General features: G+C 48.1%; 1 protein-coding gene across 1 annotated transcript; it reads left to right on the top strand.

The window, feature by feature from the left end:
- Positions 1-7,017: 7,017 nt before the first annotated feature.
- LOC111854581 (transcription factor Maf-like) lies at positions 7,018-14,382 on the top strand. The gene is made up of 4 exons (XM_023832657.2): positions 7,018-7,608; positions 7,920-8,165; positions 10,797-11,018; positions 12,533-14,382. The coding sequence occupies exons 1-4, from the start codon at positions 7,018-7,020 to the stop codon at positions 12,674-12,676; spliced, it is 1,203 nt and encodes a 400-aa protein (XP_023688425.1). The 3' UTR covers positions 12,677-14,382.
- Positions 14,383-14,898: the final 516 nt, after the last annotated feature.

Genomic DNA, 14,898 nt, shown 5'->3' with positions numbered 1-14,898 from the left:
CATCTAGTGGCTCGAGGCAGAACTGCACATGGATCTATAAAAAGGGCATTGAAATTATTTTAGAGATGTTTAGTCATCCTGAAAGCTACATAGACAGACTTTTATTTCATTTTCTCTGTCCTACAGATATCCTGTAGATACTAAGCCAAAGAGCTTTGTCTCCCTCCCATCCTTGTTTTTCTGTGTCCGGGGGAGGAATAGCTTGCGCTGGTGCGGGTAATGGAGACACACACACACACACACACACACACACACACACACACACACACACACACACACACACACACACACACACACACACACACACACACACACACACTCTGGGTCCCATATAATAACAATAATATTTTCTTTATTTAGCTCACGCCAATATTCTTATTGAGAACATTTTAAAACAAATTTGAGGAAGCACTTCTTTACACAGCGTGTAGCGGAAGCTAAAACCCTGGGTTCCTTTAAATCAGAGCTAGATAAGATTTTAACAGCTCTGAGCTATTAGTTAAGTTCTCCCCAAACGAGCTTGATGGGCCGAATGGCCTCCTCTCGTTTGTAAATTTCTTATGTTCTTATGCATAAGGTGTGTTGGGGCTTTATTCAGGGAGAACTGTAAAAAATTATATAACCACAGGTGAACTGGAGTTAAAGTTGCACTGCCCAAGAAAAGAGTTAAGAGTTGTGTGGAACCGGCCGAGCTTTTCACACGCTGCTATGCAGTGGCCTTAAAGAAGGACTTTTTTTTTTTATCAGTCGAGGCTTTACAACTGGAGTTCTGCTCAGGGTCCTTTACGAATAGCATCAAGGGTGGACAACATTTATTATTTAGAAATACGACGTTTCCCATTTGGAAGACAAACAGTCGGAATGGCATTTACTGGGCCCTGGTAATGGTAATGCTGAATAGCTAGTGGTATGTTGGGGGCCACAGAGGATGGTGGTGGTGGGGGGTGGGATATCACACAGCAAAGCTTGCATTTCACTGAGCCCCCACCCCCCACCCGCAAGTCCAGCCCAGTAAGGCACCAATAAATTTAAAGTTACAGAAAGTGTCCAGTGGTATCTGTTCAATAACTGAACATCGTTAATTTATTATTCTTATCTTTAAATATTTAATTCTCCTGCATCGCAACATTATGTTTTTTTACTGGATATTTTATTTGTGTTCTGTGTATCTGTTGGCACGTTGTCTGCTAGTTTACACTACGTGTACTGCCTTTGCACTTTGTTTCACACTACACGTGTGTCCGTGTTGCTGCATGCACCAGAATTTACCCCTGGGATCAGTGAATTGGATCTTAAATAAAATCAGACTTGGGGCCGGATTTGGGTGCACTGTTCCCAGAGTCCCGAACACCTCATAGCAGCCGGAGATGCATATTGTCGGCAGATAGCTGCAGGGCTTGAGGGCTGAGCCTCCCACGTCAACCCTAAGGATGCCCGCTATTTGTGAGGAAAGATGCCGGCTCGCCCATTCCCCCCTCGCGAGCCTGAGCGGCTGAATAATAGAGCTGTGAATCACGATTTCTGCTCCCATCCGACCCCTCGCTTCCCCTAACTCCTTTCCGAATGATTCGCTTTCCAGAACTTTCATTTCTAGACTAAGCTCTTTGGCTTTACTTTAAGTCAGTGTTTCCCAGTCTGGTCCTTGGGGAGACCCACAGGTAGTCTATGTTTTTGCTCCCTCTCAGCTCTTGGTTCTCTGTGAGGGAGCAAAAATGTGGACTGCTGGCAGGGGGCTGGGTGAGAGCAAAAATGTGGACTGTCTGTGGTTCCCCAAAGACCGGACTGGGAAACACTGCTCTAAATAAAAAATGCAAAGCTTTCCCATAGGAATATTTCTCAGAGCATATGTCTGCATGTGTCATTTTTAACTTCATAATGTGTCATTTTCCATTCTGAAATTGCTCATAACATAGACATAATTGTGATTACAGTTTGAGGTCCATAATCTATGGAAGAGAGGCAGCAGAGATCTTCCCGGGAAGACCTTTAAAGTGTCTCAAGAGGCCTGTATTTACTCAGAATGGAGGCCTGCCACAGTTGCTGTGCGGTTTTTAACTGAAGGCCTCAAAACTTGTGAGTGTTCAGTGCAGCCAAAATTTCGGTTCTCATTTTGTATGTTTTGCAATTCTCCTTCGGTCATTTGGGCATTTATCCTCGACGGGCTGTGCCAACGGGAACGCTGCCCTGCGTGGAACATTCGTTTATTTCCTGGATATTTACCCTGTGTAGAAATGAATTCTTTAGGTCTCAGCGGGATGGTGCATTTCCAGCATATGCCTGATTGGGCGCAAACCCTCCGTGTCACTGTACGACTAGATACACTCAGAACAAACCTGACAAGTCGGTTCTTAATTTTGTGGAATCTATTTCAAGACGTTTCCAAAGGGTATTTCATGCGGTAATTATACAGTATGCAAGGCTCCTGGTGTGTAATGCGGCGATGTTGGATGCGTGTGCGCATGCGTGCTCTTGTGTCTTTGTGTGTGTGTATCGGAATGAGAGTGCACTTGATTGTCTGTGTGTGTGTATTCCCCCCCCCCCCCCCCCGCCCATGTGTGTGTGCGGTCACACGGCCGTTAGCGATGTATGTAATTTGACACCATCACACATGTAGAACAATATTAAAGCATCGCAGTGATGAGGACTCCCAGAGCAAGACTGAGTGATGTTCTATGCATGGGCTCATCAAATATTCCTTCGCTTAAGCAATTAAAATGCAATTAAAACCCTAACAGTGCTGACAGACCCCCAGGGGCTGCAAGTGTGAGACAGGGGTGGGGGGGTGACTGGCGCTCTGAAAACCCAAAATGTCATTTTAGGAAAGCAGGTGCCCTGAGATTCTGGACCGTGGGGGCCACAGCATGTGCTGCTTTATGCTGCAGCAACTGTACATTTAATCAATGCATCATTAAAGAGCAGAATGCACTTTTTATTTATTTTAGAAATAACCCCCGCAACTGCGCTTGACTTTGAAGAGATGGTAAAGTAAATCAGATCTCCACTTAATAAGACATCCATATGTAAATTTTAGAATATGGAAGGTGGATAAATGTAACAGTCATTGCAGTCAGAACTCCATTGAATAATATCTCATGCATGTAAATTTTAGACAGTGGTAGATGGACAAATGTTTCATACTTTGTACGTCCCCAAAGAGGCCACAGGGGGGCAGCGCAGCGACATTTACGGTAAATGCTTTAATTTTTTTTATCTGGGCTCAATCAGATTCTAAAGTTTTAATAACTTGGTCTATTTAAAGCTTTAAATGTTCCTTGATCCCTTGAGGCAGCGTGTATGGAAACGCATCGTGTGTTCTCTGGAGGGGATGGGTGATGGGGAGCCGGGAGGCCAGGAAACCCGCCTGCAACACCGTTGTGATACGGGATACTAACTGCAGTCGCCATCGGCAGGGCTTCCGTGCACGCGCTCGCACCAGCGCGACTCCGCGCGCCATGGGTACGGGGACGCGGCGGTCAGCAGACGGGAGCGAGCAGAGCGCCGGGAAAGCGTCCGTCCTGTGCCATTTACTACGATGGACACTCAATACTAAACCACACCTCTTTGCTAAAGAAAAAAAAAAAGTTGCACACGACGATAAAAGAAGGTTTTTATCTCTCTCCCTCTCTCTACATATATATAGGCATAATTGGAAAAAGTCTCAAAATTTCACTTACAAGAAGTGAGATAAATGTTTTTGTAACGAAAACACTCTCAGTGGGGTTTAACATTAAAAGATGATAGAATGTCCCATGATTATTTCTCAAAAGTTTCAAACTAAAATTGAATTGAAGTTGTCCTCCAAGCAGTAATACTTATCATAATGCAGAAAATGACTAACTATGATAAATTGTGGCTTTGATATATTTCCCTCTTTTCAGATATTGGTAGATATTTTTTCATTTTCTTATATTTAGGATATTAATCTGTCAAATTCAGCTTACTAGTTATTTTTGTTACAGATCAAACCTGGTATCATGTTGTCGCAGATATATTTTATAGATAGTCAGTTAATATAAGGGGATAATTAGCCATAATTCATTCTTTTGAAAATAACCGCAGACATGCAAGAGGAAGCATTATTATTATTCACGGAGATAAATCTCAGCAACGTTCCGAAAGGGTCTGTTTATGGCGGCGGGAGGAAGGTGCTGGAAAACACCGACGTTAACAATGATCGCTAACATAGACGGTACACCGGTGTAAGAATAAGCAGGATATGCGGGACAGTGAGAGGAGGGAGCAGAGAGATAAAGAGGGTGAGAGAGAGAAAGAGGGGAGGGGGGGATGACCCGAGCAGCGGCCGTCACTCGGCCAAACACGCGCGCTGCCCCGCTCTCCCTCGCGCTGCCTCCCAGCACGGCTCCGCGTGCGGCTGCCCCCCTGTCCTCGCTCAGGTAAGGTCACAGTCGCGACTGTACCCCAGCTTTCAGGGTCCCTATAGCAGCGCCTGTGGTAGTTTCAGTCCAGTCATGTTTGTTTTGTTTCTTTGATGGTACAATGGCGAGGGAAACGACTGTCAATGAGCTCCACACTGATTCTACATTTTATTATAATCATATTTATTGATGACGTAGTTCATGATTTACAAGCACTTTATTTTAGCACTACAAAATAACTCATAAGAGATCTTCTGAAAATATTTTGAAACTGAATGAAAGATTTGATGTGAAGCTGGGAATGAAGTGTTGGTGTCATTATTATATAATGCGTTTGTTTCCCTCCTGATATCTTTTAATTTACTGTCGCTCTGGGTTACTTTTGTGTCCTGCGTAGTTCAGACACAGATGTCACTAGTAAGATCTTAACGGTCAGCAAATCACGATGGCCTGCAGTGCTGCACACTTAATATACAATACGAGTCCTCTCCACATACCGTCACACACATCCCAGTCCTCCGCAGCCCTTTGGGGGGAGGGCGAATTAGCCCCAGCGGGAGGGGGTGCGATGGATATCGTGGCATCGCAATTGGCACACATGCAAAAGATATAAGAAAGATTTTTAAAATAATTTTTATATTTTAGCGTTTGAAATAAGACCAATATTGTTTCACAAAAAACATAAAATGACTGATCCATATGATAAAACGTTTTTCTGATTCAGGACTAAAATCTGGTATCTACCTATCATTTTATCTGGTTAGGTATCTACCTATCATTTATTGAGGTGGGGTCTGGTATGTCTCATATTGTTATTTAATTCTGTCGGGTCTGTGCTGTTTTGTGAAAAAGAGGCTGCAGTTTATTTTGAATAATGTGACAGAAGTGGAGTAGGTGCAGGAGCTCGTAGGATTACATTCTCGGGTAGACACAGCTGTTAGAAATACTTGAAAGATTGGAGAGCGATGGATTGGAGGTCCGTGCACTAAGACACTTGTAGATCTACCTCCCGGCTGGTGGGCTGCACTATGTTGGTAGTTTTAGGAATGTGAAATTCGCTGTTTGCTTTAGGTCGTGCTGCGGCTAGGTCTCAGCAATGAAGTCCCTACTGGACCCTAGTGGGCTTAGTAGGAACCGAAAAGGGTGACAGTTGGATGTTGAGTAGCGTCAGGACAGTACTGGACTCAGGTTGGTGTACGGATGTGATGACGTGGTAGAGCAAAGCTTATACTGCGATGGATAACAACACCAGCGGCTGCAGATCAGACAGGTCCGGACGTCCAAAGACCCGCGTGGGGGCGGGGAAAACGAAGCCAGCCTCTTCTGCTCCCAGTGCCGTCCATTTTTAAAGTGCTTTTCCAGTCATGTGCAAGGTGGAACCTGAACTATACTGTCATAAGTCTGGCAGTTGTGGATTACACACAGTTTCATCATGTATTCATTTTAAGTATCTAAGTTATTAAAGTTAATTCTAGCTGACTGCCAACAGAATATGTGTTTAGTCAATAGATTAAGGTCATTTCGAGTTTTTTTTTTTTATCTGAAATATTTTTTCATTAGACTGCCTCTATGGAATACAGTACTGTGCAGAGGGTCAGTTACATAAACTGCATCTCTTACTTGAAATACTTGCAAAGTTTTTGCAGTTCAGCTCCTAAACAAAATTTCGCGGTTCTGCCAGCCTTGTTTGGTTTTATTTATTGCCTTGTAAATACCAACTGTGTCACTCATTAGAATAAGAATGAGCATGAGTGCTATTAACAAATACTGCCAGATTTGGATTATTTTTATTATTGATATTACTGCATGTTTTTTGCCTGAGCTATATTGTCGGACATACTTACATAAATACATATATAGGAGTTGTACAGTATATCAGTTTGTAAACAATTCTGATATAAAGTCATTGAGCTGTGCGATAGTCTGTTTTGAATTTAATTGATTTGCTTTTAAATGTTTCCCTGCTTTTTGGGACACGGGACTCTGTCAAGATGGCGTGGATTTTCCAGATTCAGAATTTCTCTGTAAAACAAAAACCAGATGTAGGCGGTTGAGGCGTTTTATCGTCTCGGATCGGTGCGTGGGAATTCCTGGATGGTTTTCTGTCACTTAAGGTCCGTCGCGAACCATCACGGCCGTCAGGAGAGGTTATCGCGCTGTATCAATCCTCTCCGTCATTATCGTCTTACGTCTTAGCACCTTAATGATGTGATTTAATTAAATTGAAGCTGGCGAAGCAGGCTCCCTTGTTCCTGATGTGACACTGTCCCCCCCACCTGCTACAGTGCGCCACACGTGTGACTAAACCATAGCGGTCAGTGTTTCCCGTCGTCTCGGAGGAATCCAGCAGAATTCTGTTCCGTTACATTCTACTTTCTTCCTGTTGTCATCCTCCCTTTCCTTTTCCCTTGCAGACCGTTTTCACTTCTCTTCTCTGTCTTTTTCCGTGTTATTTTAGGGTTGAGACAGACAACTCCCCCCCCCCCAGTCCTTTGGGAGCCACAAGCGACGATGACGCGTTAGATGCTCGTTTTCGGGGGGAGTGAAGCATAAACCGGAGGAGGGCCCGCAGAGTCCCCGAGACACGTCTGGAACATTCTGACCCGAGTGCCCATCCTGTGGCTCCTCTCCTGATTGGCCCATGGCCTCTCCCCCCCTCCCCCTTTCCTCCCTTCCCCCCAGCCCTCTGACCATGGAGTACCTCAACGATTTTGACCTGCTGAAGTTCGGGGTGAAGTCGGACTCCTCGCCTGTGCCCCCTGCTGGAGGTCCTCCCAAAGCCACATCCCAAGACCCCCCCAGCCCCCACCCAGCCTTTATGCCCCCGGACTCCTGCCTTACCTCCAGCCCATATAACTCCCTGCCCCACTCCCCCACGCTGAGCGATGCTCACCCGCCTCACTCGTCTTCATCCTCCCTCTCTTCCCTCTCCTCCTCGTCCCCTCCCATGTCACTTCCTGTCCCACCCGGTGTCATCTACCCCTTCAGGCTGGCCTATGGAACTGGCTCCTCCCCTGGCTCCTCCCCCAGCCCCACCTCCCTGGAGGACCTCCTCTGGCTGACAGCCCTACAGCAGTTTGGGCTTGAAGCCACTGCACCCGTCTCTGTGCTAGGGCCCCTCGGTGGTGAGGGCCCTGAGCTGGGGGAGAGAGATGGGGGCCCCACTGGGGGGTTCCTGGGATGCGAGGACGCCGTGGAAGCCCTCCTGAGCTCTGCAGCCGTTAACTCTCAGGTGAGGTACTAAGTGTCATGTGACACGCACCATATACAGAGGTCATTGTAAGGATACTAAGCATGTGATCAGAAGGTTACTAGTTCAAATCCCAGCAAAGTGCCATCTGCCATCTGGCCCAGTTGCTCCTGCTTTCTCAAACATGTATTTGCAATGTGCTAAATTAATAAAATATAAATATGTCTGTCTGTGCTGAGCTTAGCTTATCGGAGTTTATACAGCCAAATCAAGGCATGTCGCCCATAAAAGTATCAGCTGTTTATTTGCATGACAAACGCCAGACGCGCCTGCTGCTCCATCCCGCTCTGCAGTTCACGGTTCTGGCCCAGAGCTCCGACAGCAGCCAGCGGGACTCCGGCAGTGACAGTGGAGGTGAGGTCTTCTGCCCCCAGGCGGCCGACCTCTGCGCCCGGCCGCTTCTCGTGCTGCCCCCCTCCCTCGCCGGTGCCCCCTTGAGCTCCGTACCCTACCTCCAGACGCTGAGCCCCGACGGTCAGCCTCACCATCATCTTCATCCTCACCCATATCACCTCCATCTCCACCACCAGCTGGGTCAGGTACAGAGACTGGCGAGGGGGGGGGTCTTTGCCATCTTCTTCATGTCCTTGTAGCTCTGGCAGTGTAGAGGTGATGGACCTCTGACCTTGGGCTTGAGTCCACAGAGCAGGTCCACTTTTTGAACATATAACCACAGGTACCTAATCTGGGTAAAGTAAACTGTCCATCCATCCATGCATCCATCCATCCACCAATCAATGCAGTGAGCCTTGAGCCTATCACGTCGCATGTGCCGTATACAGAAGCCCCCTGTTCCTCTCATTCAGCATATCAATGAGGCTAGTGTGTGGATCAGTGAGTTAGGGCACTGTGCCTGCGATCAGAAGGTTGTTGGTTCATATCCCGGCAAAGTGATTTCGTCATTTAGCCCCTGAGCTCTATAGGAAGCACAGGGGTACGAGGCAGGCCCCCCCGTATGGGATGTCTGTCCAACACAGGGCACGCACTCACATGCTATGGGTTATTTAGAAAAAACAGTTCACCAATCTGTGTGTTTGTGTGCTGGAGGATGCTAAAAAATGATAAGGGGAGAGCATGCAATCACAGGGACAGAGGCCAAAGCCACAAAGCTTGTAGCGCTGTGATGCCACCAAACCTATTAGTATCTGTCAGGAAAGGGAACATTACCCTGATGAACTGTAAAGACAGAGCCGACTTCACGAAGGAGGGATAATGATGGATGACATGTGGACAGAGGGACTGAAATCAGGCGGTGGCGGCCTGAGATTATGAATAAATATGTTTCTATATTTACGTGTGCGACCGGCACGGAGCCACACACTCAGCGACACACATGGGCGAGTGTCATCTCGCCTGCTCCTCATCGCTGCATTTTCAAGGGGGTCAGTTGTGCATGAACGTGTGCGTTTGTGTTTGCGTTTTGCACGTGCGACCTGCATGACGATTGTTCTGAACCCGTGCACCATGCAGACCCTGCACTCCAGTTTCAGGGAAACTTCCTGACAGGGAAGGCTGCTGTTTGAGCATTGCGTGTGACTAACTTCATTTTAATTTTTGTGAGAGTGTTTTCAGCTGTGCACTAATGTGTGGGACCCTCTGAGATGATTTACCATAAACTCCTGGTAGAAATTAAAGTTAAAACAGTCGGCCCTGTCAAGTGGGAGTCTTTGGACACAGTAAACCTGGTGGTATAAAGCATATGTGCTGAACCAGCTGTCAAAATCCCCAGTGGAACTTGTTGAGAAATTTGCCAGGACTCCATTGTAAGTGCTCTTGGTTTCACTAACACCAACAATTTGCACTGTGTAGTATGGAATCATAGAGTGTGATGAGGGGAACGCAGCTGAGGATTATGGGAGCTATAACTACTACTCATAATCCTGCTCACTGTCACTGACACTCTGTCGGATTAGACTCAGAAATTATGACAGATTACGGACATGTGAGGAGCAAATATGCTCCCCGCTCACGCGTCCAGCCGCCATCAGCCCCTCCCCCACCCGCTGATCCCCCGCTGCTGACCTCACAGGTCATGTGGGAGGGGAGTTGCCACCGTAAGGTCTTTATGTAAAAGGGTGTATAAAGGGGCGGGGCCACAGTGACACAGACCCCAACCGAAAGCTGATTGGCCCTTCTTCCCTGTCACTCACCAATTCAAAACACATCATTGGCTAATAATAAAGTTGCCCCCTCTGTATGAATTATGGCCCCTCTTATGCCCATCACTTTAAAAAAATCCTCGAAATGCCCCTGCTTTCTGTGGCAGATGCTCACATTCTCCTATATCTCCAATGCAGAGACACGTTAGCCAATGACTCTACCATGAGTATGGTGAAGTATGCAGATTCCCGATACTTAGTGCCGTACCTCTGCTCTGTGTGTCTCTGCCACGTGACACTGAGCTCATCTGTCATTTGGGACGTTTCGTTCGCTTGCTGTCACAGACACAAACGCAGTCGGGTTATTTATAGCAAACGCCATCGTCTCACTTGAGTTAAGGTTTGTTTGATTCTGCTGGTTGGTGCACTGTCCGTAAAAAAAAGTATCAATTTGTAGCTTTGATGGTACAATTACTTATCATTAGGGCTGCACCATCAAGGGTCTGTCAATTGTACCCTACTTGTAGGTCGATGTACCTTTAAAGGTACAGAACGGACTTTTTTGTACCATTAGGGATACATTAATGTTGTTTGTACCTTGGGGAATAAAACTGTACCAGGGCTGTACTCTTCCTCCTCATAGTGTCCTAAGCTGCTTTGATGAAGTTCAGTAACTTAAATGAGTCATTTAACGGGACCAATCGGGTTCCTTAACAGCCCCTAATGTTAATAAGATTGTTTTTCTGCTGCTAGCCTGTCGTTTTACACTTTGTTCAGTGAACCTGTACAGTAATGCTGCACTGTTATGTGACAGAGTATAGTTACTGTAGCTCACTATACTACAGCAAGCCTACTATCCCTATACCATGATTACATATGTATCATACTAAATAATACTTAGCTAGATATCTTGCCCTAACCTCAACCCCCGGCTGAGGGGGGTGGGAGAAAATGGTACCTTTTGGGGCCCCTATAATGAGGTGGGGCCCCCTGAATTTGCCAGGGTCTGCATGTACAGGATGTGGCGTCTTTGTGAAGCGTTTGCATATTTTGTGATGTTCTGTGTCTCAGAGGCAGGGCGGCGTGGAGGAGCGCTTCTCGGACGAGCAGCTGGTCAGCCTGTCGGTGCGCGAGCTGAACCGGCACCTGCGTGGCGTCAGCAAGGACGAGGCGGCGCGGCTGAAGCAGAAGCGGCGCACGCTGAAGAACCGCGGCTACGCGCAGTCCTGCCGCCACAAGCGGCTGCAGCATCGGCATGCGCTCGAGGCCGAGAAACACCACCTCATGCAGCAGGTACACTCACAGTCACCTTATTGTCACAGTCAGAAAGCAGGCTCACAGTCCCTGGAGCCCAACGGTGACATCACTCTGCCGACCCCAGGATTTGAACCAACAACCTTCTGATTGCAGAATCCTAACCCACTGAGCCACACAGCAGCCCCCAAAATATGGAACACTTCATGAATTTGCATGTCAGCCTTGCACTGGAGCCGTGCTAATATGGTCTGTGTGAATCCCAGTGCAGTGATGGAGACACTGTCACAAACGGGGAAGCCCCTCTTATGGTCTGTGTGAATCCCAGTGCAGTGATGGAGACACTGTCACAAACGGGGAAGCCCCTCTTATGGTCTGTGTGAATCCCAGTGCAGTGAGGGGGACACTGTACTGTAAGAATGGTGCTGCCCTTCAGATGAGAAAACTGAGGTCCTGACGCTCTGGGCATCTTTCGAAAGAGCAGGGGTGGTACCCTGATGTCCTGGCTAAACTGCCCGCCGTGGCCCTATCAAATCGGGCCTCCTAATCGCCCCCTGTGTCTAACTGGTGAATTCCCTCCTGCCCCTTCACCACCTTAGCTACTGTGTGGTGAGTGACTGGTGCAGATTGGCTGCCGTCGCATCACCCAGGCGGGGGCCACACCGTGGGGGTGGCTGAAGTGGCTCCCCCTCCTTTGAAGCGCTTTGGGTATCTTGAAAAGCGCTATATAAATGTAACGTTCATTGACACAGCCGCCCCCCTCTGATGTCTCCCTCCATGTGACAGCAGACTGTCACCGTGTCCTCATCTGCGGGACAGATGGTGGGAAGCCATGCAGTGCGTTATTGGCACCCCTAGAGATGCTGCCGCATGACTCATCCGTGGCTGGGATGGACGCGTCCTGCCCATAGGGGGCGCTGGTCTTTTGTTTCTCAACTGGGGGGGGGTTGCAATCCCAAAGTGGGTCTCCCCAGTGAACTACCTTTACTGTTACTGTCACTGCTTAACTGACCAAGGAATACTGTCTAAACCAGTCGAGAGCCACTATCTTAGATTCTCCACCTCAGTGCTCAGATGTTAATGGCCCTTCCTCTTGTCCTATACAGCACCCATAGCCCCTGTAGCTTGGTGAACGCGGTGGAACGGCTCCTGAGTGGTGTGACGCCGGGTCAGGGTGCCAGGTGGTGCCGTGCGATGTTTCCAGTACTAATTCAGATGCTAATGTTCTGTTCCATGCCAAACGTGATATTACGTCTATTTGCTCCTATGAAGGATTTGTATCTGTACGTCGCATTTGTATTTAGATCCACCTGGAATTACATGTTGATATAAGTTGAAAGACGGTGGCACATGGACATTTGAACGGTCGTATATATGGGCGGGGCCACTGGGGCACCTTCCTCAGCTGAAAACTGATTGGTCCCCAGAGTGCCCGCTCCCTGTTACTCACCGCTTTGAGACATGTCATTGGCTGATAATGATTCTGGCCCCTCTGTATGACTTATGGCCCCTCTTGAGAGAAAAAAAAAAATATCTGCTTCTGTGCCTCTCAGCTGGAGCAGCTGCAGCTGGAACTGTCACGGGTGCTCCGAGAACGGGACGCCTACAAGACACGCTACGAGAAGCTGGTCGACACCAAGGAGGCCCCGCTCACCCACTCCGGCCGCCCCCCCACGCCACCGGACTGCTTCCTGTGAAGGCCGCACCGCATGACGAGAGCTGGGAACCTCGTGACAGGAGACGCTGGAGGCCTGGAAATAAGGCGTGCGTGTGATTCTGGGAAGCGGCTGCAGGGAGTGTCGCATCAGGCCGGGGCCTTGGAGGCCTGCGCTGGGGGGAGGGGAGCGCAGAGATGCTAATTCAGTCCGACTGTGGAGTTCGGCGGCAGGCCTTCGCAGTGGGAATACTGCAGCTGTACCAGTGACACCGAGGAGCTTAAACGTCACTGTGCGCTTAGAGGCCTTAGAAGAGCATTGTTTGTAACCGTGATAAAAGTGTCCTATATCCTAACTGGTGATCTTTCAAAAAGCAGAAAAGAATCTATCACGTTTATGAAAAATTGCAGAGAAGTGTTTGGTGTGTAGCAAATGTGCTTTCCATGTAGCAGGACCTCAGTAATGGAAACTGGAGGTCCTGGAAGATCCTGGGAGGTCCTGGAAGATATATAAAAAAAAAAACACAAGTTAGAGTCTAGAACAAGGGTGGCCAATCTTATCCGCAAAGGGCCGCTGTGTATGCGGGTTTTCACTGCAACTCCCTAATTAGGTCACTAATTAGAGAACTGATTGGCTGAAAAGGTTACCCCTTAAACCTGCATACACACCGGGCCTTTGCGGATAAGATTGGCCACCCCTGGTCTACAAACACGTCAAGGTTTATGGAAGAATGACAATGCAAGCAGTATAAATGTATTTTATGATGGAGAAGAGAAAATAATGGCGATGGAAGTTACCGTGCCCTTCTACTCGCCCGTAGATTTTAATCTTTATTTTACTGTAGGCACCGATTAGGCAAATGTATGCAAATTGCAGACAGATTCAGTTCTGATTACATCTGCATTCTTGAGATGGGAGCAGAGATTTGCCGGGAGATTATTTTTAGCCCTGACCCCCGATTCGAGCTGCCTGCACTGAGCCAGGACTGCAGAGCACGGATTATGCTGAGAGGCTGGGGTTTCCTACCAGCCAAAGCGGGGTGCCAAAGGGCGTTCTAGCTGAAATACCCCCTCACCCCTGCCCTGAACTCTCCTTCACTGCCTCACCCCCACGCGCTTCCTCCTCAGTCACATGACTGCTTCCATGGCTCTTTATTGGCTGGTCATGTTCTCATCGTGCTCATTTCGGCGGAGCTCGAGTGGATCCCGCGGTGGATGGATCCTTCTTACCTCGGCCCGTCGCTCTGACTCACAGAGCTCAGGCTCAGCCGCCACTCCGCTGATGTTGTGGGTCTTCACTCTATCCCTGGGTAAACAACTGGAAATTTCCCTACTGGTTCGTGTTCCTCAAAACTGAATTGAAAATCGATTGGGAAAGGCTCCAAACACAAGAAAGATTTGTTATTGTGATGCTGCTGCAATCATCATGGCTCCCGTCCTACTGGTACATCAAAAGTTTGACAGTAATAATAATATTTCTACTTTAGTCTCCGTTGTACAAGCAGATGTACAGGTCTGCAGGGATTGCTATCCGGCACATTGTCAGCGTGCTCCTAGATGGTAATTCTGCTGAGCTAGATACTAGGATCACTAAATAATAAGGCATTGAATCTCACATAAATGTACTACTGTTTTTTTCTTGTATGAATTTCTACAAATTTACCCTCTTATTTATACACCAGCTGTGTGTTTTTTCTTTTTGAGTTTTTAGTACTGCGAGACAAGGGTTATAATCTTCATTATGGCATGTACAAGCGTTTCTTTAATAGGGCTTTTCAGCCAATGAAATAAATCGTTTTTTAATGCCTGAAAGGGGGGATTCGAGATATTTTCTCTCTCTGTCTTACTCACTCTCTCTCTCTGGTCCCCACTTTGTTTTGTTTTGTATTTGTCTGTTTTTTTAAAGCACTATTTCCAGTGTAACCCACGCCTTACCTGGTAACAATGCTGGCCAAGATGGCCCACGACACGTCTCTCCAGGAAGCAGCCACACCGCACTTTCCCCCTGCCTCTGTCAGCCTGCCCTGCCTCTGTCAGCCCCCCCTTCCTCTCTCAGCCTCCCCTGCCTCTCTCAGCCTCCCCTGCCTCTCTCAGCCCTCCCCCGCCTCTGTCAGCCCCCCTGCCTCTCTCAGCCCCCCCTTCCTCTCTCAGCCTCCCCTGCCTCTCTCAGCCCCCCTGCCTCTCTCAGCCCCCCTTCCTCTCTCAGCCTCCCCTGCCTCTCAGCCCTCCCCCGCCTCTGTCAGCCTGCCCTGCCTCTGTCAGCCC

The sequence above is a fragment of the Paramormyrops kingsleyae genome, chromosome 4 (genome assembly GCF_048594095.1).
Source record: "Paramormyrops kingsleyae isolate MSU_618 chromosome 4, PKINGS_0.4, whole genome shotgun sequence".
Taxonomy (NCBI): Eukaryota; Metazoa; Chordata; class Actinopteri; order Osteoglossiformes; family Mormyridae; genus Paramormyrops; species Paramormyrops kingsleyae.
The sequence above is the reverse complement of the archived record's forward strand: the minus strand, read 5'-3'. Positions and strand labels throughout refer to the sequence as shown.